This window comes from Gekko japonicus, unplaced genomic scaffold (genome assembly GCF_001447785.1).
Source record: "Gekko japonicus isolate JY-2015 unplaced genomic scaffold, Gekko_japonicus_V1.1 scaffold668, whole genome shotgun sequence".
NCBI classification, from domain to species: domain Eukaryota; kingdom Metazoa; phylum Chordata; class Lepidosauria; order Squamata; family Gekkonidae; genus Gekko; species Gekko japonicus.
In genome coordinates, this window is record NW_015174861.1 from 199,150 (window position 1) to 223,182 (window position 24,033).

At 46.2% G+C, this 24,033-nt stretch overlaps 1 protein-coding gene across 1 annotated transcript in view; it reads right to left on the bottom strand.

Moving 5' to 3' along the window:
* RHBDL3 (rhomboid, veinlet-like 3 (Drosophila)) overlaps window positions 1–24,033 on the bottom strand; it is a 199,056-nt gene that overhangs the window by 80,086 nt on the left and 94,937 nt on the right. The window contains exon 4 of the mRNA XM_015424702.1: window positions 15,293–15,451. Coding sequence (XP_015280188.1) covers window positions 15,293–15,451 — 159 coding nt within the window. The remainder of the gene's footprint in view (window positions 1–15,292; window positions 15,452–24,033) is intronic.

Consider the following 24,033-nt stretch of genomic DNA (forward strand, 5'->3'; position numbering starts at 1 on the left):
CTGAGATGCAACGAACAACGCTGATCAATAGTGTTTTAACAGTCCACAGCTGGTTCTTGTTATTCTCTCATGAATATTGATAGAAACATACCGAATCACACTTGCAAACCACCCACACAAGACAGGTGCTGTGAATGACATATTTCGTCTCACCCTCCTGATTCATCACCATAATCTTCGAAAGAAAAATCAATTCATCGTACTAATTAAGTCAAAGAAGAATTATGTCAGTGTGAGGTTATGGGGGAGCAAGCCTCATAACAACAGTAATTTGAATTTGTATACATGTTCTTATAATATATCTGGGTATTCACTGGAAACCAACAGTGCAAAACTCACTGGTTTTAATGGATTCATAAGGATGTAATTCTGTTTAGAATTGCATTGCGATTTGTAATAACAAAAGAGCACGGACTTTGCTTGTTCTGGAAGCAAGTCTACACGTGCTCCCTGTTCAGCACTTGGGGAAGGGTCATGGCTCAGTGGTAGAACATCTGCTTGGCATGAAGAATGTCCTAGAGTTCAATCCCCAGCATCTCCAACTAAAAAGATTAGGTAGCGGGTAATATGAAAGACTTAGGTCTTTTCCACATTTGCCTGCCACTCTGGGTTTTCTCAGTGTTTGAGTCCACAGCAAAACAGCATCCAAATAACCCGGGGCAACAGCAGCCTGAAACTGTCCTATCACTGAAGGGAAGTAATGTAATGCAGAATGGGGGGGAAACCCGGAATAAAAAGAAGGTTGAACTCTACTTTAGTGCAGAATCGGGGGGAAACCTGGATTAAAAAGAAGGTTGAATTCAATTTTAGTGCAGAATTGCTTGGAGGATGCCGCAGTGAACATGGATTAAAAGGAGAATGCAGAAAGGGCCTAGACTCAAGAACTTTAAGAGCCACTGCTAGTCTGAGCAGACGGTACTGAACTTGACAGACCAATGGTCTGCCTGAGTGGAGGGCAGCTTTGTGTGTTCATTTCAATGCAGAATGGGAAGCACACAAGAACAAAAATGCACAGAGGTTTTATGTACTACAGGGGCTCTTTGTCTTCCATGAGGAATGCACTGCCCTGTGGACAGGCAGAGGACATGCAGGCTGCATAACGGCACCATGTGGATATACACTGGGACAATGACAGGAAGGATTGCGGAATGGTTGCAGAAGGCATGCTTTTCATCTCTAAGGCCCTGCCCTACATTAAACACCTACCACATCCACCACATAAAGATCCCAGACACCAGGGCAAGAAAACAGAATACCTTCCTGGGTCTGAGATGCTCTTCCTGGGTTCAGAGTGCATGATTGAACGAACTACTGGTTAGACTCTGGATTGAGGCTATTGGCTGTGATCTGTGGGCCACAGTCTCTTGCATGAGGAAGTCTTGCATGAGCAAATCCTGGGAATCCACAGTGATATTCAAATGTTTTAATATCTGCAACACGACTGTCTCATTTGTGTTTCCTTAATGGTAGTATCACATGTTGTTTTAGAAGGCAGTCCTAACTAGGTCCCCTCAGTTTTTGAGACTGGTGGCCCAGGGGGTGGGATGAGGGCTAGGATTCCTGACCTTCCTGAGCCTGGGGGCACCTTTGGGATTTCACAACGGGGTGATGAGCACAGGAGACAGAGCAAAACCCAAAATGGCTGCCTTGGGAGCTGGAGCTTCGCTTTGCAATAGAATTATGGAAGGGGGACAAAATGGAGCGAAGGAAATCCTCTGGGGAAGAAGGGAGAAAGAGAATGAGGAATAAAAAGAAGAAAAAAACAGATGAGGGAAAACGGAACCACAGAATGACGAAGCAAAGCCTGGAGAGTTGACAGTCCTCCCGATCCTCCAGCAATTGTGATTGCAGCATTGGAAAACCATTTCGTTTGAATGAGGACAGGCTGGCCCTGCCTTACAGTGGTGCCATCCACTTTGTGGAAAGGCCAGCAGGCACCTGAAGAAGAGCGGGCAGGCACCATGGTGCCCACGGGTGCTATGCTGAGGAACCTGGGATTAGGGTACCATTGGTCTTCATTGGTCAGGAACCATAAATTGGTTAAATTCAGAGCTGAGGTCACACCAATAGTACCTACCATCACCACCACCATTTGTAAGAGAAAAGGGAAAAGCATGTGCACAGGCAACTTTACTATTCAGGGTTGTGAAGAAGAGGGAGAGATGTGGCTGCCTGACAAGTTGGTAACAACCAAATCCCCCTCTTCCGCAGAACTATCTTATCACTCTAACTCTTGAAAATAAGAAGAAATGTAGGCATACACAGCAACAAGATTATAAATGAGTCATGTATTAAAGGTTCGGGGTTAAGTGTCAGTCTGGGGTCTGATACAGTTGAAGAGTACAGCATTTGGTCATTCAGGACTCGGAGTCAGTCTATTTCCCTAGGGGACAGTGCATTGTACTTCACAGGCAAGGACAGCACTGGCAATGTGTAATGGGCTTTCTTTTTAGTGGTCAGTTCACACACATATGTGCACTAGCTGATGCCTCATTACTGGATGACTCACAAATGAAACTGAAATGGGCACTGTAGAACTCATGTGGAAGTAAATCCACTTTGGGGCAAGTTGTTATTTGTTTGGGTGCCTCCAGCTCAGAGTTTGTCCACACAGAACATTTTAACATACAGGGAGAAGATAATTTTACAGGTTTCAAATGTACCCACAAATATCTGCGGAAAGTTGTGAGTTCCAATAAAGAGATTTCAATGATGCCAGAAGAATCTTTTTCTATGTAATCTAAACTGTAAGCATCTGTGTGCCTAATGATTAGATGAGGAAAAAATGCAAATGAGAGGGGGACTTGCATGACAGAAAACTGATAGTATCTTGCTGCATTTGTTCAATAAACACGTAATGAAATCTTCTCATTCACAAAAGGGATCATTTGGACTAGAAGTTGCTCAATAGGTGTTTTCCCTTCCAAATTTGGACGCAAAAGCTGCAAGTGGGGTTCATGTGCCACGACTGGAGGGGAAATGGGTGTCTCTGTGCAGTTTTCCAATCCTCTTTTTATATCTTTTCACATACACACCATTCCTGGAAAAGCAGATGAAATGGCTTTTTCCAGTGATGGCCCACCCTTCCAGCAAGTGCCTTGTCCAAAATACATTTATTTGTTAACATTATTTATAGTCCTCCTTTCTCACTGAGACTCAAGGTGGCTTACGCAGTATGTGATTCGTGCGACTGCAGTGTATACCCCAATGCACAGGCAGCCCCCTTAATTTGGTGTGCTTCTGATTCTAGTCTTTGGAGCTACGGAACAGGCAAAAGTGGGACACATAAAAGGCAAGCAGAACTGTAGGCCTGACTTTCTATAACAAGATGATTTTCTCCACCTGCCTACGTGGCAGACATTCCCACTGGTTGTACCATTTGTGGCATCTGTATTGCAAGACAGTCACCCTTGGATTAAAGGGGGGGTGGGGAACTGAAAGGCCTGAGGCATGTGCTAGGACATTCTACCTGCTGGCTATAAACCTACAGTTTTTCAGGTGTATGCAATGTTTTACGTGTACCCTAAAATACGACATACAAATGGAGCAAACATGTTTGCAAACAAATGAAAAACACACATGCACACTTGAGAGCTGCAATGACCACAGTCCCTTTTTGGGTGTGCACTTGGTGCCAAACTGGGGCTTGCCCCTGTACACACTGAGAAGTATTTAGGAATATTTTTAGAAATTGAAAACCAGTTGGGAGAACATGCAACTTACTGGCTTAGTACCAAAGAAGACAACCTTGAATCACTTGGGTTTGCCAAGATGGGCATCAGCACACTGGTGAGTGAGCAGTCTCTTGCTGCCAGGGAAGGTGTGTAGCACAGGAAAAGAGGATAGGAGGAACAGGGGAAATTGCTCAGCAGCAGTGCTTGGAAGGCTGCCATTCAACCCTTTTTATTACCAAATCATTATTGACAAGTCATGACGTTTTAGCTGGTGATCATTCACCATGTCAAACACTAAAGCTCCAAGTTCCCCTGCTGCTGACTTGCAGTATGTGTACAGAAACAATTCAGGAAACATGCAAGAGTATATGATAGTACTCGTTTGATCTATTTTAGAATCTAATTCAGGTTAATGGTCCAGCTGGGCTGAACTTTTTGCTTGACTGAAGCTATAGACAACCAACACACAAGAATACCTCAACATTATATTTACAGAGCTCCTTTCAGTGTATGGTCTTTCAAGAGTACATAGTCTGAACGTAGAAAACAGATGTTTAAAATGGGCATGAGCGTGTGGAGTGGTTTGCCACTGCTAAAGTTTTTTTAAAAGATGCTGCTACAATAGGGCTTTTTTTCAACAGAGGATTTTTGGAATCTTTTCACTGGCATTAACAATGCTTTGTCTGTGTAGCAGCACAGTAACATTCCTACATTGCTAATGGGAAAATGCCACGCCAAGTTTATAAGCTACCACGCACGGGACTTGACCTTAGCTTAGCCAAAGTAGGCCGAGTCCATACAGAACTGGACCCAAGAGGGACAAGACATTGGCAGGGCAAGCGAGACCAGAGATTTGTCTTATCCTTCCCTTCATAAATACTACCCTATAACCCCATACACTCTTATCCTGTGCATATGTACTTGGATATAAGTCCCGATTAGTTGAAAGGTGAGTACTCTCATGTGCAGCACACACAGGAATGCAAACTTGGGCAACTTCATTACCACTAACACCAATGTGGTATAAGCAGCCTCTTTCAGGATAGGACTTCAAGCTAGGTAATGGAGACCAGCTTCCCCTGTCTCTTGCGGAACATCCTGAATGAAGTTGCTCTACCAATGAAAAGCAAGACAATACTAGTGTTCCAAAATAGCTCAATCTCTTACAGGATGCTAGGGTGTGCTAGGAAACACCAGCTGTTGACAAACTCCAGAGGTACCCATGCATATTGGCAGTCTTCATTATAGCTTATGGCCTCTAACCTTAACAGTGAAATACATCACAATCTTGAATGCATTCCTCTTCACCTATTCATTTTATTTTGAGCGAATGTGGTATAGGGGATAGAATGCTAGTCTAGAACCACATATCAACTCCATATTCAGACATAATGCTCACTGGGTGATGTTCGACAGTCATTGTCTGAGCCTAACCTACTTCACAAGGGTGTTGCAAAAAATATACTGGAGGCGGACACAGATGTATTCTTAGCTCCTTGGAGGAAGTACAGGATAAAAATATAACTTAACCTATAGATGTTTCTGTTTTACAGATCTCACACAATTACGGCTGCTACCAGATGGGCATCTTCTCTGCATGGACAGCAGCAAGCCTGTTCAATGAAGGGGAACATCCAAATGATGTCATGCCCAATCTGTGCATGTCTGGTCTGACTCCCTTCCCGCCATTTACCCGGGAGAAAACATCAATCTCATTTTCTCTGAAGTACAGGGGAAACTGTAGGGCAACCATGGGTGAAGCATTCACCTGCCTTCTCTTGCATGGCTACCGTGTAGTATTACGGGGTGACTCAAGAAGGAAAGGGACTATGAGGGAAGGGTGTGTCCAGGCCAAGGTCAAAATCAACTGCAGCTGCGGCTTTATGCAGTCCCAACAGAGAAATCAGCAAAGGATGGGGGTCAGCAGGAGCAGTGAGTGGCTTGGGAAGAGATGTGGGTGGACGCAGTCCCCCACCTGCTCGCATGCTCCTTACTGCTGCTGCCATGGCAAGGAAATATTTTCACACACACACCCCCCATGTGATTGCATCCTATATTGTGTTCCTTTGGTAACAGGAACTGCCACGAGACAGCAAGTTCATAAGATCTTATGGTGGCACTCTTCTAAACCAAGTTTTTCAAAAAGAGCAAGACTACAGCCAGAGATTATATTATTGCTGCATGAAGACGACTGGTTGGTATCTGAATCAGAACTATAAAGCCACAGGGGAACTACGGTATGTGGACAAAGTTTTTAAAATCATGTGCTCTGAATTCAAAGCCTGCAGTCAAGCTATGAAGAGCCAAACTGCACAAGGCGATTTTTTAACAAGTCGGATCCAGTTTCCCTGGACCTAACTTGCTTTCCCTGTAGCCACCGGCAGCTCTGGGGAACATCATTTTTAACACCTGCAGAGGCCCAGTCCACATGCAGTGCCAACGTTATGGAAATGACTCCCCACTGGGGCTCTTATGGCTCAGGAAATCAGTGCAGGTGGAAGGCAGGAGTCCCGAGTCAAATAAGGTCAATGCAGACTTTAAAAATTTGAAAGCGAGTCAGGACCAGGAAATCTGACTCTGATTCATTTTAAAAGCCCCGTGCATTTTGGCCCTAGGTAACTGCTCAGTGTCATTCAGAACTACTAAAATTTTTGATACTGAGATCAGGTCATTAATATACTTGGTGCTGAAAGATAAAATATGAAAGGACAAGTCACAATGATATATAAAGGGGGCAGATGCTTCTTGGGACACTGTGTCTTGCTTACTGTTGCTGGTTCTTAGGATACTGTGTACTACAAGGGTTTGGAAGTGTTGAGAGCCAGATTGTCAAAACAGCAGTTCTTCACTGAGCTGCAACAGCAGCAGAGAATAAAACTATTTATAGCGTACCAAGTGTGATCCTGTTTGCAAGCAAATGAGGTAACCAAAATCCAGTAAATGAGGCAGAAATATAAGTGAAACACCACTTGCCTTTGCAATAGGAATTCAGCCAATTTTAGAGATGCTGAAGTATCACTTTCACATCAACTTTTAGCAAAAATAACGTCATCGGAGTCTTAAAGCAACGAATTTGCATTTCAGCCCCAAATGCTGCCGCTGCCAAAAGGTCTAATTTGGGAATTCTGTCAATTACCAAGACAAATCCAAAGTCTGGTTTTGCAGTTGACCTAGCGGTAGGTTAATCTTCTGTTTTTTTGGCCTGCTTGTCAACATTACAGCATTTTGATATAGTGTGTTGCCCATGCCATCCACTATAGGGAATGGTCTTAGTTCAGTGTAGAGCGTATGCGTTGCATAAGGAAAGTCTTGTGTTCAATCCCATGCATCTCCAATTAAAAGGATCTCAACCAGGAGTCTTTTAGCCCTGCTGAGACCTTGGATCCAAGGATGGTTAAAGCAGACTAAGAAAAAACAGGTTGCTTACCTGTAACTGATGATCTTCGAGTGGTCATCTGTTCATTCACACCTCTGGGATATAGTGCGCCTGCGCCGACCTCGATCGGTTCCTCTTGAAAGCGAAAGGGATTTTTGCGCCCGCTCCCCAGTCACGCGCCAGCCCCACTGTGCATGACCAAGGGAGGAGCATGACAATCCTGCCAGTTCCTTCTGACCGCTGCCATCAGTCTCAGAGTAATAAAAAGGAGAGGACCAAAAGCAGAGGGGAAGGAGGGCGGATAGTGTGAATGCACAGATGACCACTCGAAGATCATCAGATACAGGTAAGCAACCTGTTTATCTTCTTCGTGGTCTCTGTGCATCACACCTCTGGGAGATTAGCAAGCAAAAACAGGCCTACCAGGAGGAGGGAGCTGAAGGTCCTAGACTTGCACCGCCTGCAACACTGCCCGTCTCACCACAGAACGCTGATGAAGACACACATCCAGGGGGTAATGCTTCACGAATGTGGGGGGGGGGTAGCCAAGGTTGCTGCTTGACAGATGTCAGTGAGTGACGACCCTCTCAGGAAGGCTGTGGACATGGCTACTGCCCGGGTACAATGCACTTGGAGCGAGCCCGAAGTGGCTGCTTCGCCAGTAAGTAGCACAGTTTGATGGTTTCCACAATCCACTTGGATAGACGTTGCGAAGAAAGCTTCTTCCCCTGCACAGGTGTGCTATAGGAGACGAAGACTGACAGAATGACCTTGTCCTATCGAGGCAGAAGAGTATGGCTCTCTTGACGTCTAGAGTATGAAGACGGCATTCCTCATCGAGGAGATTTACGTATAGGCTGAGTCCTATGCAAATAAAAGGAGAGCGCTCTGTGCACATCAAGACGGTACATCCGGGGCCAAGGTGACACCATCATGGTGAAAAACCAAATACGAAAAATTGCAACGGAGTGCAGACAATTCACTCACTCGTCTTGCTGACATAATGGCTACTAGGAAGGCAGTCTTCCACAAGAGAAGCTGCAGAGTAGACATGGCCATGGGCTCAAACGGTTTGCCCATTAATCTTTGCTTGTGGGCCGACTCCTTCCCCAGGAAGGAGTTGGCCCACAAGCTGGAGGAAAGGGGCAAGTGAGGCCCTTCAGAAACTGCTTCATTTGCGGGTGAGAAAAACCGGAATAGCCATCGCCATCCACCACAGGATGATACGCGGAAATGGCGGCTAAGTAGACCCTTAAAGAAGAACAACTAAGACCCAAGTCCAGGCAGGTCAACAAGAATCCGAAAACTACCCTCAAGTCCGTAGGGGGCGGTGGTAAACCCAACGACTCGAGGTACGACAGGAATTTGTTCCACTTCCCTTCATAGGAAGCGCATGTACAGTTCAACAGGACAAGATCTATCCTGCTTCTGAGCTGTGCTAAGGGATTCTCCACGCCGTGAGTTTGAGGTGTGGTACATCATGGTGAAGCACTCGGCCCTCCTGAGCCAGGAGGAGATCTGGTGCCAGGGGGAGATGTATGTAAGTGCCCCGGGTTATGTGGAGCAGAGTCGGGAACCAGTGCTGACGTGGCCACCATGGTGCCACGAGGAAGCATTCAGGTTGTCCTTCATGATCTTGCTCAGCACTCTGGTTAGTAGAGGAAGTGGTGGGAACAGGTACATGTGCCTGTGTGACCATGGAAACAAGAGACCGTCCCCCAGAGACAGCGGATTTTGTCCCGCCCTGGTACAGAACAGATGATACTTTGCGTTCTGATGCGACACAAACACATCGATTTCTGGGTGACCCCATCTGTGGAAGATTGGTTGGAGGTAAGCCCAGTTGAGCTCCCACTCATGGAGGGATGCACCTCCTCTGCTCAGAAAGTCTGCATACACATTGAGTGATCCTGACAGGTGAGCAGCAATGATGAACATGCCCCGGGATTGACACTTGGTCCAAATCTCCCGGGCCAGTCGACAGAGCCCCCTGGACGCTGTCCCACCTTGCCTGTTCAGGTAACACCGTGTGGTGGTGTTGCCTGTCAGGATTGCCACCTTATGGTGAGTCACGAGGTGGCGAAAAGACCTTAGGGCATATTGGATGGCAAGCAGTTCCAGGAAGTTGATGTGTTTGTGGGCCACATGTGATTCCCATTTGGCACCCACACACACACCTAGGAGGTGAGCCCCCCATCCCCACAGGGATGCATCCGTGGTTAGGGTCATTTTGGGGCTGGGTGCAAGAAATGGGGCTCCCTGAAGGAGGTTGTCTGGAGATTCCCACCACTGCAGGGAATTCAGCACTGGGACTGCCACTGTGGATAGAAACGTTTGAGGAACCACAGCTGAAGTGGTCTCATCTGTAGTCTGGCGAAGACAAAAACCGCTGTGGTGGTGGCCATCAGGCCCAAGAGCCATTGAATCTGCCTCACTGATGCATCTCCCTGTGCTTTTATCAGGTTGATGAGAGCGATAATGTCTTCCGCCCTTTTGAGAGGGAGAAAGGCTCGGCAGACAGTGGAATCCAAAATTGCTCCAATAAACTGGACTCTCAGGGAAGGAAGGAGCAGGCTTTTTCAGGTTCTTTCACCCTCAGGCCCAGTGCGTCTAAGGTGACCAACATTAAATCAATATGGTTGAATAGAGTCTCTCTGGGGTGTGCTACCAGCAACCAATCATCTATGTACGGAAAGATCTGTACACTCTGGAGATGGAGGTACACCGCGATGACAATCATCATTTTTGTAAAGACTCTGGGAGATGTTGAGAGTCCAAAAGGAAGGGACTTGTACTGAGAATGACCTTCCGCAACTGCAAAATGCAAAAACTTCCTGTGAGATGGGTGGATAGTTATATGAAAATATATGTCTTGCAAGTCCAAGGTTACCATCCAGACACCCTTGCTGAGAAGGGAGAGAATGTTTTGTAATGTTGTCATTAGGAATTTACGATAGGAGATAAACTGGTTGAGTCCCCTGAGGTCCATAATAGGATGGAGTCCTCCATCTTTTTTGGGGACCATAAAATAACGGGAGTAGAACCCGTGTTGACGCTGTGCTGTTGGGACTGGTTCGATGGCGTCCTTTTGAAGAAGCTTCTGGATTTCTTCCAGGAGCATACTGGATGGTGGAGTAATTATGAAGTTGGGGGCCTCGGGTACCTGGATAAATTCTATGAGGTACCCTTTTTCGATGACGGACAGTACCCACCGGTCTGATGTTATTCGCTGCCAAGCAGCCAAGTAGGGAGAGAGGCAGGTAGGGGTGGGACGACAGGAGTCAAAGGCTCTGCTTGGAAGCTTTCGGAGTTTTAGCCTTAGGCTGAGAGACAGATGAGAATTTTGGTTTGTGCCCATAAGGGTAGGAAGCCATGGTGGGTGAGCGTTGCCACTGTGCTTCCGGGGACAACTTAAAAGAGGATCTGCAAGACCATGGCTTGTTCCAGGATTTCGCTTGGGATAGTTTAGGAGCCGACGTGACACCTAAATTCCGTGACGTCTTTATACTTTTGTCTAGGTCTTGCAGGACCGTTATCAGTCGTGGCACCGAAAAGGCCCTCACCTTCGAATGGAAGGTCCTCAATGAGAGTCCTGGTGTCCTGCGGTAGGGCAGTAGAATGCAACCAGGTGTGACATCAGAGGGTAAGTGCTGAAGTCAGCGTTTTGGCGGCCGCATCCAATGTGTGCTTAGCTGCACTGAGCTGATGCTTAGCCAAAAGCATTCCCTCCTTCTGAATCCTGCGAGCCTGGCGGTTAGCGTCCTCAGGGAGGGTTGCAATGAATTCAGACATCTGCTCCCAAAGAACAAACTGATATCTCCCCATACATGCTGTATAGTTTGAGGTCTTGATGCCAAGGGCTCCTGCAGAATAAAATTTCCTTCCAAACAAATCAAGTTTCCTTCCTTCTTTCTCAGAGGGGGTGAAATGACTGCATCTGCCCTTGGAGGAAGAAGTGACTATGACAGAATTAGGTTTAGGGTGGGTAAACAGAAATTCAGCACCCTTATACATACGATCTACCCTCCGGCTCGAGACGGGTGTAGATGCCGGGTGAGACCATGGGACTTAAGCCGCCTGAAGGAGGCAATTGGTGTAGAAATGTCCATCTGGACAATATCAAACACAGAGTCTGCTACAGTAGGTGGGGGCTGTACCGTAGAAAGAGCGAGCGTGTTAGCCATCCGCTTGATGAAATCTCCATAAGATTTCAAGTCTCCTGAAGGGGAGATTGGAAGATCATCGCCCACTTGTTGAGGCAGTGAGGGTTCCATTGGAGGATCGGGGTTTTCATCCCCTGATTGGGAGGAGGCGTCTGAAGAGGCAGAGCACTCAGTCGGCTCGGAAAATGACATAGGTAGCATCGGTATTGATGGAATCGGGTTCGATGGTTCTTTAAACTTTGGAACTGTCGGGTACGACGGCTTGGGAAGTTTGCCCGTTGCTCTCGACAGATGGGGCCTCGCAAACTCCAGTGTTGATGGAGGATATCGATACCGGGAGATGCATGAAGAGGTAGACTGACAGTCCCACTCCACTGGTTGGGGTGGGACCCACGGGATACTGCCTGTAAATGCATAGGCTCCATACATGTATTGCCACTGCTGTTGGTCCCAGGAGGGAGCTGGTGGCAGATGGATTGGTGCCGATGGTCGGTCTCGATCATCAGGACGGAGCTATGAAGGCCGGACAAATGCATCGGCTCCGCGGTCTGAGTACAGACATTTGACACTGGAAGACCGGGAGATCTGTGTCAAGTCCATATCATGCTCAGAGTCTGTGAGCTGAACAGGACGCAGCGAAGGCGACCAAGGTACACCTTGTGGCTGCTGTTGGCACTGAGAGTCAAGTTAAGCAGCCCCCGAAAGAATCAATTCCATGGCCCTCCGAGGGATCAACGGAGATTGCACAGGGGGAGTTTTCGTATGCTTTTTATGCTTGACTGGCTGACCATCCTTGCCTTCCCTGCATTTTTTGGAGGGAGTATTGGCTAAGGACTGAGATGTCTGGGCCGAACATTTCAGCATCAGGTGGTCGACATCTACGTGAGTCGATATCGGGGACAGCGCAGACATCGATGCCGTGGCAGCAGTCGACATTGACGCATGCCCTGAAGTGTCCTGTGACGACATCGGTGAAAACGCTAACTCCAAAAGTGCAACGTCTGCTTCGAAAACTTCACACAATGAGCACAAGAGTTCACTCGGTGGGATTCCCCGAGGCACAAAAAACAAAGCAAGTATCCGTCTGGGGGGCGATCTTGCTGCCGCACTTAAGGCACCGTTTAAAGAAACCCCACCTCTTGGCCATAGGCCGGGAGAGGGGGGGAAACACATGACAGAGTCCAAAAAGAAATAAATCCGTAGAAACAAAGTCCTTTCACTTAGCAAAAATAAACAAGAAGAAAACGATTAAACTTCAAAGAAAAAACGAGGAATAGGCCTAAAAGCCCAATTTTTTTTACTGACCAAAGTGGAGAAGATCCTACCAGCATGGCAGTCAGAAGAGAACTGGCGGGATTGTCATGCTCCTCCCTTGGTCATGCGCAGTGGGGAGCGGGCGCAAAAATCCCTTTCGCTTTCAAGAGGAACCGATCGAGGTCGGTGCAGGAGCACTATATCCCAGAGGTGTGATGCACAGAGACCACAAAGAAGATCTTTTGTTGTTCAGTCGCACAGTTGAGTCCAACTCTTCGCGACCCCATGGACCAGATCACGCCAGGCCTTCCTGTCTTCTGCCGTCCTCTGAAGGTTGCTCAATTTCATGTTCGTTGCATCGATGACACTGTCTAACAATCTCATCCTTTGCCGTCCCTGTCTTCTTTGACCTTCAATCTTTCCCAGCATCAGGGTCTTTTCCAGTGAGTGCTCCCTTCTCATTTGGTGGCCAAAGTATTTGAGCTTCAGTTTCAGTATCTGGCCTTCCAGGGAACAGTCAGGGTTGGTTTCTTTTAGGATTGACTGGTTTGATCTCCTTGCAGTCCAAGGGACTCTCAAGAGCCTTCTCCAGAACCATAGTTCAAAAGAATCTATTCTTCGGCGCTTGGCCTTCCTTATAGTCCAACTCTCGCAGCCATACATGACTACTGAGAATACCATTGCTTTGACCATGCGGACTTTTGTTGGCAGGGTGATGTCTCTACTTTTTATCTTGCTGTTTAGGTTCGCCATCGCTTTCCTCCCAAGGAGCAGGTGTCTTTTAATTTCATGGCTGCTGTCACAGTCTAGGCAGCCTTAAAAACCATAATCATCAAGTTTTTTTACACACATGACTGAGTCTTAGACTCCATTGTCAGATCATTCATTTATATATATGCAAGGCAATTAATTGATGGGCTTCACTTGCCTGCCCTCCACCGTGGTGTCTTCCATCCTTCTGGAGCTTTTCTGGCCTCAGAATGGGTAAAAGGGGGAGGATAAGTATACTCCAAATAATGCCCTTACCCTGGCTGGAAGGTTCCCTGAGCTCAGAACCCCTCCTCCCACTTCCTCCTAGGCCTTTTGTAAGCTCCTTTATTTAAAGGAAGGTTGCTCCACCCCCTCATCATCCCTAACCCAACAGGGCCTCTTCCTGGCCCTGCCCCTTTGGTTCCCCTCTCCCATCTGTGCCTCCGGTAGCCCAATATGAGTCAGTTGAAGCTCCTCCCTAGATCCCCAGTCCCGATCTGACCCTGCATATCCAGCCACACCCAGGCCATCTTTGAAATCTCCCTCTTCACTGGGAGTTGCTTCCAGTTGCCTTCCTGCTTTCTGATGAACCAGGTTCACTTCCACCTGCTTGTCCCTGCTGTCTCCAACCTTCCCCTGCCGTCTAGCCCGCCTCTCTCATGAATGAGGCAGGGTGGGTGGAATGAGAGTTTCTTTGGGCTCCCACAGTGGCTCCTGTGCCTGTGGGGCCCAATTGGCCAGTAGCCCGCCCTTCCCCGCCATTGCTAAGCACGGTGCTGCCACTCTCCTCTTCGCCTGACCTCCTCCCAGCTCAGCAGCTTTCCCAGGTAAGGAAGATAGCTGGGTCTGGGTGGGGAGGTCTGGAGCAGAAGGCACCACGGGTGTCTCTGGACAATGTATAATGTGTAATATATGTGTATATATATTTATATATCATATCTTATTTTGTGTCCCTGTCTGGTTTCCTTCCTCCCCCAGCCGCTCTTCTTCTCCATTCCCCTCATTTTCACTCACGAAAATATGAACAGCAACAGACAGAAAGAGAACAGTAGGTTACGGAAACATTCAGCTGTGGGCCACAAATGCCAAAGCCTGAGGCACATGCATTTAAAATGAGCCACATGTAGAAACAACTGGATGCCTGAGGTAAGGAGCTCTGAGCTTTCTAAAAGAAGAGCAGGATATAAGCATAATTAATGGACTGGTTAAGGGTACATAAAATAATATCAGAATGGTTATGCAAGTGTACGTGGTAGAAACTTAGATACTCAACTGTTCCTTAGTATACAAAGGAGTTAATGTGAGGGATAACCACAACTGTTAAGATTCTCTCAAGATGGGGGGGGGGTTTGCTACCAAGCCTCCCTTAAAGTCCAAAGAAAGTCTTTAGATACCACTGTAAGCATGAAGAATGTAATGAAAAGAAGACAAGAAGAAGAAGAGATTGAGTTTATATCCTGCCCTTCACTACCTGAAGGAGTCTCAGAGCTGCTTACAATCTCCTGTTCCTTCCCCTCCCCACAACAGACACCCTGTGAGGTAGGTGGGGCTGAGAGAGCTCTTTCGGGAACTGCTCTTGAGAGAACAGTTCTGAGAGAACTTATAACTGACCCAAGGGTCACACCAGCAAAGGCAAAGAACATTTTTAAAATATGGGAATCTGTGGGAATGAAACAAAGAAATGTATTTCCTCTGAAAACGTAACATTTTTGGCAGAACATTTTAAGTTGGGTAAGTTCAGTTCAAAGCAATCATCCAGGAGGATCATGACATCCTCCAATCAACATGGCTGGCATGAAAGATCTAGTCGCTGGGCCCAGAGAAGCAAAAACAGCTGTTTCATTAGGTTTAAAGGGACAATCTCTATCCCATTTGAACTGAGTTTAACTTTGGAGGCAAAACACTTTCCAGGCTAATCATTTCTCCCTAGTACGCAGCTGTGTGCTGAGAGGAATCCAGTAGAAGTTGAAGAAGGAGGAGAAAATCAGAATAGCGGAGGTGGGATTTTGGTGGTAGTCTTTTGACTGAGGACCCACAAAAACTAGAAAGATGACTGTCTACTCTGAACCACTTACCAAGTTGACAAAGTCTTGGTAACAGATCTTCCCATCAGAATTATTGTCAGCTAAGGCCAAGAGCACTTCTAGCTTGTGTGGATCCAATTCAGAGCCATGGCTTTGGAGGAGGTTTCGAAATTTCTCTGTGCTGATGTAGCCAGTGTTTTCGGGGTCAAACTGAAAGGGGAAGGAAGAAAAAGAGAATGATTTTCAGTGTATTAAAACAGCACATACTTTGCCCTGACCTGGATAGCCCAGGCAAGCTTGATCTCATCAGATCTCAGAAGCTAAGCAGGGTCGACTCTGGATGGGGGACTGCCTTGCAATAGGAGCAGTCGGGAAGTGGGGGCAGGCTTTATTCAGCCACCTCTCTGAATATCCTCCAGGCCCCCAGTAGAGGTCAGTCACCAGAGGTCGCCATGACTTCCCGGTACACACACAGTGAGTCACCAGAGGTTGCCATGACTTTCAGGTGCACAGTCACACACACACACAGTCACACGCACACACACATGAAAAAATACGAAACAAAAACAAAACCCACAGCACATGCTTTAAACTCTAATGTTTGCTGACCCACCATGCTTTCCCACCCATGGGAGTACAGCTGCATTATCTGTCCAAGCAAAAGATACAGCCATTGAACTAGTTAGTAGTAGGCTGTCATGCAATGAAAAGAGAAGAGCCCAAAGTGGAAACGTTACTGAAGCCATTAGGAATTCTGGTTCAGTCAACTAGCTTCAAGGGCTGGAAAAAAATCTGCACTGTGGTCCAAGCGATGTCATTTTATGGAACCATGGGGGCAGGGCAATACCGTGACTTCTCTAACAATAAAGTGTGTGTGAGCATGAGACTAATGGACTGAGGGACAGACATTATGCACAGTAGCATTATCCATCGCCCTGTGAAATCTCAGAGATGGTCCACACATTTATGTTCATCATCTGATGAGTGATATCTGATGTGCAAATGACACTACGTATCAGATACCACAGACACAACTTTCATATAATCTCATGTCCATTCTAAGATAATACTATACCAAACTAGACTTACAATTCTCAATGGTGAAAGGATTCCTCTCCTTTTATTTCCATCAGTGATGACAGTAAGTTTTATCTGGCTTGGCCATTTCCCCCCAACCATTTTTGAGTTCCTACATTGTAGATGTAGTGACCATCAATCTATACGGTCAGAATAAGGTTGCCAGGTGCAGAATTTGGGGACAGGGCATGGGGAGGGGGGAGTGCCACACGATGCAGTAATGTCACTTCTTGGTGAAGACCGAGAACTGATGTCACTATGAAGCTCTAGTAATTTTTCAAATCTTTATGGTAAAGGGATTGGGGAAATTCCTAGATCACTGTGGATGTGGTGATCAAAAGTAATCCACCGCATCCACAACTCCCCGCCCCTTCCGTTTTCTCCCACTGTGAGAACTTGTTGATCAAAGAATCAAACCAATGTGAATGTGTCCTTAGTTTTGACTCTACATGCCTAGCATAGGATGGGCATTACTGAAATTGGCAAGGTCTGTGGTGCCTATCCTTCACCTGAGTTCTTGTAAATTTTCTGCTGCACTTACAGAGTTCCAAGAACTCCTGGGTAGCAACTAAATCAAAAAGTTAATGAAACGAATTAAAATCTAGTAACGATTATGCAAACTTTTGTAAATCTTAAAAGAGAAGAAAAAGAGATTGGATTTATACCCCACCCTTCACTTGGAGTCTCAGAGTGGTTTATAATCTCCTTTCCCTTCCCACAACAGACACCCTGTGAGGAAGATGTGGCTAAGAGAGCTCTGAGAGAACTGCTCTTGAGAGTACAGCTCTGACAGAACTATGGCTTGCCCAAGGTCATCCAGCAGCTGCAAGTGGAGAAGTGGGGAATCAAACCTGGTTCTCCCAGATTAGAGTTCATGCACTTAACTACTACACCAAACTGGCTTACAAGTAAGTCCCTGTTAAATGTCCCAAATGTATTTACCATAAACAATTATGGATAAACCTGTTACAATGCGAAGTAAAGACTGTAATTTAGAGGTACTATAGTTATAACGGTTGGAGTCTGCATGAACAAGGCAAGAGAATAATCCTGTATTATTTGAATGACAGTACACAAAGCCTCAGCCAGGCATCCATCTTGGGAAAAGACTGAAAATACTGCACCTTCAGCAGGCGCACGGAATGCTGTTACCTTCCCACCAAAGTGGTACCTATTTATCTACTTGCACATTATGACCCCTTAGTATCCAATGTCTTAAGCATGCTTGAGCACCACACTTCTTTGCAACGTTTTGTAAGCTCTCTTTTAACAAAACGTTTGGAGAAGACAGTGTACCTGCAGAGGTCTTTTAAAAAAAATGATGCTTGAGGGGTTGCTGTTCTTTGCAAATCTTTTGCTAGTATAATTCCAAAAGGGATGGAACTTCTGTGTTTTAATTTATTACACTAAAGGAGGAAACAATTTCCATTCAAAACATAGACCTACCCGTTCACTGGTTATAGCTATGTGGCAGCCCTGACTTGAATGGCCCAGGCTAGCCTGCTCTCGTCCGATCGCGGGTTGGCCCTGGCCAGTAACTGGATGAGAGACCACCATCAAGGAAGTCAAGGGTTGTTATGCATAGGCAGGCAGTGGCAAACCACCACTGAACATTGCTTGCCTTGAAAACCCTACAGGGTCACCATAGGTTGGCTACAACTTGATGGCACTTTCCACAACCACCACCAGTTATATAGCAAACACCTTCTTTTCAAGAAGGTGAGTCAGACATTAAATAATGAGATCTTTGCAGAGAAGAAGGCTTGTTTTAGGACTGTCTATTGAACCGGAGACTGATTTTTCTGGTTTCTATTCTATTAAGAACATAAGAGACGCCAATGTTGGATCAGGCCAAAGGCCCATCCAGTCGAACACTCTGTCACACAGTGGCCAAAAATACTAGCCCCAGAGTCCCTATCTATACCTTGTGGCTAATAGCCACTGATGGACCTCTGCTCCATATGCTTATCTAATTCCCTTTTGAAGCCGTCCATGCTTGTAGCCGCCACCACTTCCTGTGGCAGTGAATTCCATTTGTCAATCACTCTTTGGGTGAAGAAGTACTTCCTTTTATCCGTTCTAACCCGACCGCTCAGCAATTTCATGGAATGCCCACAAGTTCTTATATTGTGAGAAAGGGAGGAAAGTACCTCTTTCTCTACCTGCTCTATCCCATGCATAATCTTATAAACCTCGATCATGTCACCCAGTATATTTAATCTATATTTATGTATAAAAGCAGGTACAGTAGAAAAAGTTCTCAGGGCAAAATATTATACATTCAGATCTTGGCCACAGATTGTTAAAATTTATTTGAGTTCCAGCACTTTTCCAAGTACGAACTTCTCCTGTGGGTGGCCTTTACTTTTACTTCATAAATGACTTGCTGACTGAATTAAAAAAGAAAATAATATTTGCAGTCACGTGACTGTGATACCACAAGACTCTCTGTCATGTGTTTACAGGTCAGTGGGTCCCATGCTGCCACTGCAGGTTAAAAGATAGGTCCTGGGTCTGGAAAGGTTGAAGACCACTCCTCTAGAGTTATCAAAATCTCATACTGTATTTAATCATCCCATGTCATAAATTGTTATAATGAGTGCTTGAAGGAAGAAGAAGAGTAGGTTTTTATACCCCACTTTTTTCTACCTTAAGTAGTCTCAAAGCAGTTTACAATCACATTCTCTTCCTCTCCCCATAAGTACCTTGTGAGGTATGTGGGGCTGACAGAATTCCGAGAGAACTGTGACTGGCCCAAGGTCACCCAGCAGGCTTCATGTGGAGGAGTGGGGAATGAAACACGGTTCTCCAGATTAGAGTCCACCGCTCTTAACCACTACACCATGCTGGATGAAAAGCAATAGCTTACTTCTTAGCCACCAAATTGATTGCAATAAATGAACTTTAAAATATTTTTATTTTATGTTGTTATAAGAACATTAGAAGAACATAAGAAGACCCCTGCTGGATCACTGGTCCATCTAATTCAGCACCCTGTCTCAAGCAGTGGCCAACCTGTTCCTCTGGAGGTCCAACAACAGGGCACAGAGCCCAAGGCCTTCCCCGATGTTGCCTCCTGACACTGGTATTCAAAGGTTTACTGTCTCTGAATATGGAGGCTCCCTTTAGTCACCATGGCTACTAGCCACTGACAGACCTATCCTGAATGAATCTGTCTAATCCCCTTTTAAAGCCATCTATCTCTGTGATGACCTACAGCTGATACAGAAGTAAAATGGAAGTGAAACACAATGCTTCCATTTCACATATTCAGCTGTAAGTCACCAAATACAGAACGATCGAGTAATGAAAAAGCTACTGATGCTACTCATGTGTCAATTGGACCTAAAATTCTGAGCGAATGCCACGATGGCCACAACATTGCTGGCAAATGCAGGCTTCTCTATCACGAGTCATCCCTATCTTGGCCTACATGTACTACACAGACCAGTGCCATCCTGTTGTGAACCTCCACATTCCCCATGTCCGTAGAAGTTGCGGTGGTGGCATGAAGACTTACAGCAATATGGCATAGATCCACATGGTGAGCACTTGAAGATGCAGCTGCTGGGATATGGAAAACGCAACACACAGTGGCCGCTTTTGGAAGCCTCCTCTTGGCAACTGTTCCGGCTCTTAAAGATGCATCATGGAACATCAGAAGCTATGGGGAATGCTTCAAAAGATGGCAGGACTACATTCCGTATCCTACTCATGTTCTGGAGAACCTCAAGGTCAGTTGCACTGTCCCTGCCGTGACAACACTTTAAATAACCACCACTGGCACCTGACAGAAGAATATTATTCTGAATGATGATCACACAACGGTTACTGTGCTTTGAAGAGTCTTTGCTTGTGTGTCACGAGTGTTATCTTGCAAGCCAGTGTGACTAAGATCTGGGATACCCAGGTTCAAATCCCGGCTGTACCATGGAAGCTCACTGGGTAATCCTGGGCCAGCCACTCACTGTCAGCCTAACCTACCTCAAAGGTTTGTTGGGAGGACAGAACCCTGTGTGGAGTAAAGGAAAGATAAAAATGAGATAGATGGATCTTTATTCCACATTTTGCTGCAGTTGCTGCAACAAAGGTATGATTCATGATAGGGTTGCCAGCTGCCACTGACAGCCAGCAAACTCCTGACGGCGTGCCTCATCCCCCACACTCACTAATTGGGGCAGTGGGAGAAAAAGGGGGGATGATATTGCCCCATGCACAGTGCTCCCCAACATGCCCTTCCCCCAAAGCTCCAGGGGGTTCCAGGAAAAAGTTTAGCAACCTTGGGGGAGAGACCTTTAACAGCTGCCTCACAAAAAAAAGTTCACTGAGTACAAATTCTCCTGCTGAAACACTGAGGGAAGCCATGATGATTAAAGTCACAAGTAAATGCTAAAATTGGATCTAGGTTTGGGGAACCTCACAGACAGCAAAAGTCTGGGCAACTGCCTTCATACTTTTCCTATGTTCCTTATAATTTTGATCAACCTTGGCTAGCTTGCCTGCACTTTTCTATCTTACCACAACTCCATCTTTTCCTAAGCTCACATAAGATTAGAGTTCCTCATTCCTCGTTGCTTATCTGTTACAAAGGTGTGCACAAATTTAGAGAGAGAGATTTTTTTTTTTTACAGACGGAGAGTTTTATGTATATTAAACTGTATTGCAAAACTAAGTGGCTTTAAAAACATCATCATTTATTTACACTTGTATCACACACACTTCCACCCACAATGGAGCCACAGGGCAGATTGCCACAAATATTTGAAGTCATCGATAAAATGATGAATAGCCAAACAAAAGTACAAAACGCAGCCAGCAGATAAAAAGAAACACACCTCCGACAGAGTGCGCTTGGCAAACATCAGCAGTTCTTCAACCTCCCAGAGACAATCTGAGAAAGTTCAGTCCTAGCTCTACACAGAAAGGTCAACACAGGCCCTGTTCACACGAGGCGTTTTGGGCCGGGAGAGGGACGGATCGGGGCTGCATCAAACGGGCGCGATCACACAGCAACATCTAGCAATCGTGCCGTGGCCGTCCCCAATCCGTCCCAACCGCCCAAAACGCGCATCAAAAAAGAACCACCTACCTGGGTGGTTCAAGTGAATGGGCCGCGGCAAATGCGGCCGTGGGATCGCCGGCGCATCCCCTGCCCCCTGCCGTACTGCGCATGCTCGGCAGCCTCCCCCTCCCCGTCTCTTCTTCCCCGACATCTGATCGTGCCGGGGAGCAACGGCGTGCGGCTAACGGGATCCGTGGGATCCCGCCGCGGCGTTTCTTTTTTGGTGCGGCTTTTTAAAGCCGCGCTTTGCCCTGTGTTTTCCCTGCCGTGTGGCAGGGGCCACAGGGGACCTACCTTGGGAGGGAGTTCCACAGCCTTGACGCCAACATCAAACAATACTATTATTACCAATTAAACCCCCCCTTTTTGGACTGGATGTCGAAAATGTGCCTTTAATTCCCTGCCCTCCCCGATTAAAACTGGCCCATACAGATTAATCTACTAAAGGTTTGGCTTGATCAATCTATTGGTTAAACAGCTTCCCCAGATCAGACACGCTCTCCCCATCCCCCAACTGAAGAGATTGATTTAAGCAGCTCAGGAACACAAACAACATATAAGACGGAAAATAACAAGATGGCCTGGTATCGTTTTGATTGCACAACAGTAGGTGGAGAATAAAGAGTATCACACGGAACGACATTAATTATTCCTGGAATAGTTTTGCTTCCCAGCAGAAGAGAAAGACATTGTGTCTGCAACACGTCCCCATCCTGCTGACTTCAACAGAATATCTGCAGACTGTATTTGATCTCCATCAAACTTTAGAATTCATTGTACTGTTTAATGTCATTTGAGGGCTGCCGTTCTGCAATAGCTTTTCCAGGCACCAACGGATTTAGAGACAGCTGTCTGGCTTAAAAAAAAAAAAAAAGACCACTGCAAGATCTTTTATGTATATCTAAAGCATGCTGTAAGGAACAGGTTTACATTGGCTCAACAAGGGGCCACTGCATAAGAACGAGAGAGATTATTTTGTACTTCAATTGCTATCAGTTCTCTTAATCTCCTCCTGCAACAGTCTGTAGTTTTTTGAAGTACTGAATATCTACATGTTCTTTCTACTGGCATTTATCAAGCCAATGATTACTGTTTTTCAGAGTGGCAGACCACTAAAAATTTACAAGCTGTGATACATCATTTAGAAAAGCAAGTCGGGGGGCTCTTTGAAATGTACCTACAGTCGTGTCCACCTGCTTCTCTACTGATTTAAAAGCCAGCATGATAAAAACTGAGATTTCAGATCATTTGTATCATTCAACCAATAATAAAAACAAACATTCTTATCCTAAAGTTGGTGAAGTGTAACAGGTAAGAACTTTAACTGGGAAGCCCATAATTCAATTCTTGCCTTGATCATGAACTCATTAGTCCACAGCTTTAGACAAGCCACTCTCTGCCCTCCTAATGGTGTTTAGAACACTCTGGGTGCGTTCAGACGGGGGATTTACAATGGTATAGGTGCCAGTTCTAACCGGTGTACTTACCAGCGTTCACACGGCGAACATCTGCCTCCCGTCCCTAACCGTTGTAAAGCCCTTTAAACCATTGTACTCTGCCACTAGGTCCCCAAGTGGTGGTATCCTGAGTACAACGGTTATAAACGCTGTACCCCGCCGTCTGATCGCTCTTCAACGTTGCACAGCTACTTCCGTTCGGAAGCCTGAGGCTTCCAATTTTCGCCTGCCATTTTTTTTTAAAGCGTCGCCCTGCCGTTTGTTAAAAGAAAAAAGAAAAGGGCCTTACTGTAGCGTTTCGGAGGCGTCTGGGACCTCAGGGAGGCTACTGTGCTCTTTAAACTTTAAAGGTAAGTCCTTAGCTTTAAAGTTTAAATGTAAGACAGGTTTTTTTGCGCATGCGCGAAGATTGCCATTCTATGGATGGCTGCCTATGCGCATGCACAAACTAAGTTAAAAAAAAACAAGCCGACGACGAGTGTGGACGGGCGTATTGCGATGGGCTGCGCAGACAGGAGGTAAGTGTGATCGCGTTTCAGCCGGCATAAACTACACCGTTTCCAACCGGTACAGTTTATGCCGGCTGAAACGCCCCGTCTGAACACACCCTCTGAGCCACAAGCAGAGGATAAGAAGTCATTTGACAAGACAAGAAGGCAAAGTTCTGACCCCACCGGTGTCAAGGCTAGGACCATGACCAAGAGAGCCAGGGGCAGGAAACACCAGCTGAACACCTGGTGGTCAGAGCCATGGAGGGTCAGAGGCATGGAGATATCTTCTCCATCACTGACCGGTTTCTCCTGCTACTTCTTTTAACATGCATGGAGAGACAAGAGGTATGGTGCTTTTTGCCCTCCATGCACTAGCAGCAAGGCCTTCCAAAAGACACCCCCAAAAGAGGCCATTCTAAAGACTTATAACCAAGCAGGTGGATCCTGATCCATGGGCTGAAGACCACTGGTCTAAAGAGCTTTATTCAGGGGCAAAATCTACTTCTGAATACCAAATGCCAGAGACAAGCAATGGGAGAGAGCTACTGCATTCCTGTCCTGCAAGTAGGGCTTCTGAAAGGACCTTTTGCCAAACCAAACACTGGAGACAGAATGGCTGGACTAGATGGATCCTTGTGCAGATCCAGCAGGGCTTTGTTCAAAATAATACTTGTCATTTGTACAGTCTGAATGAATCATAGAATC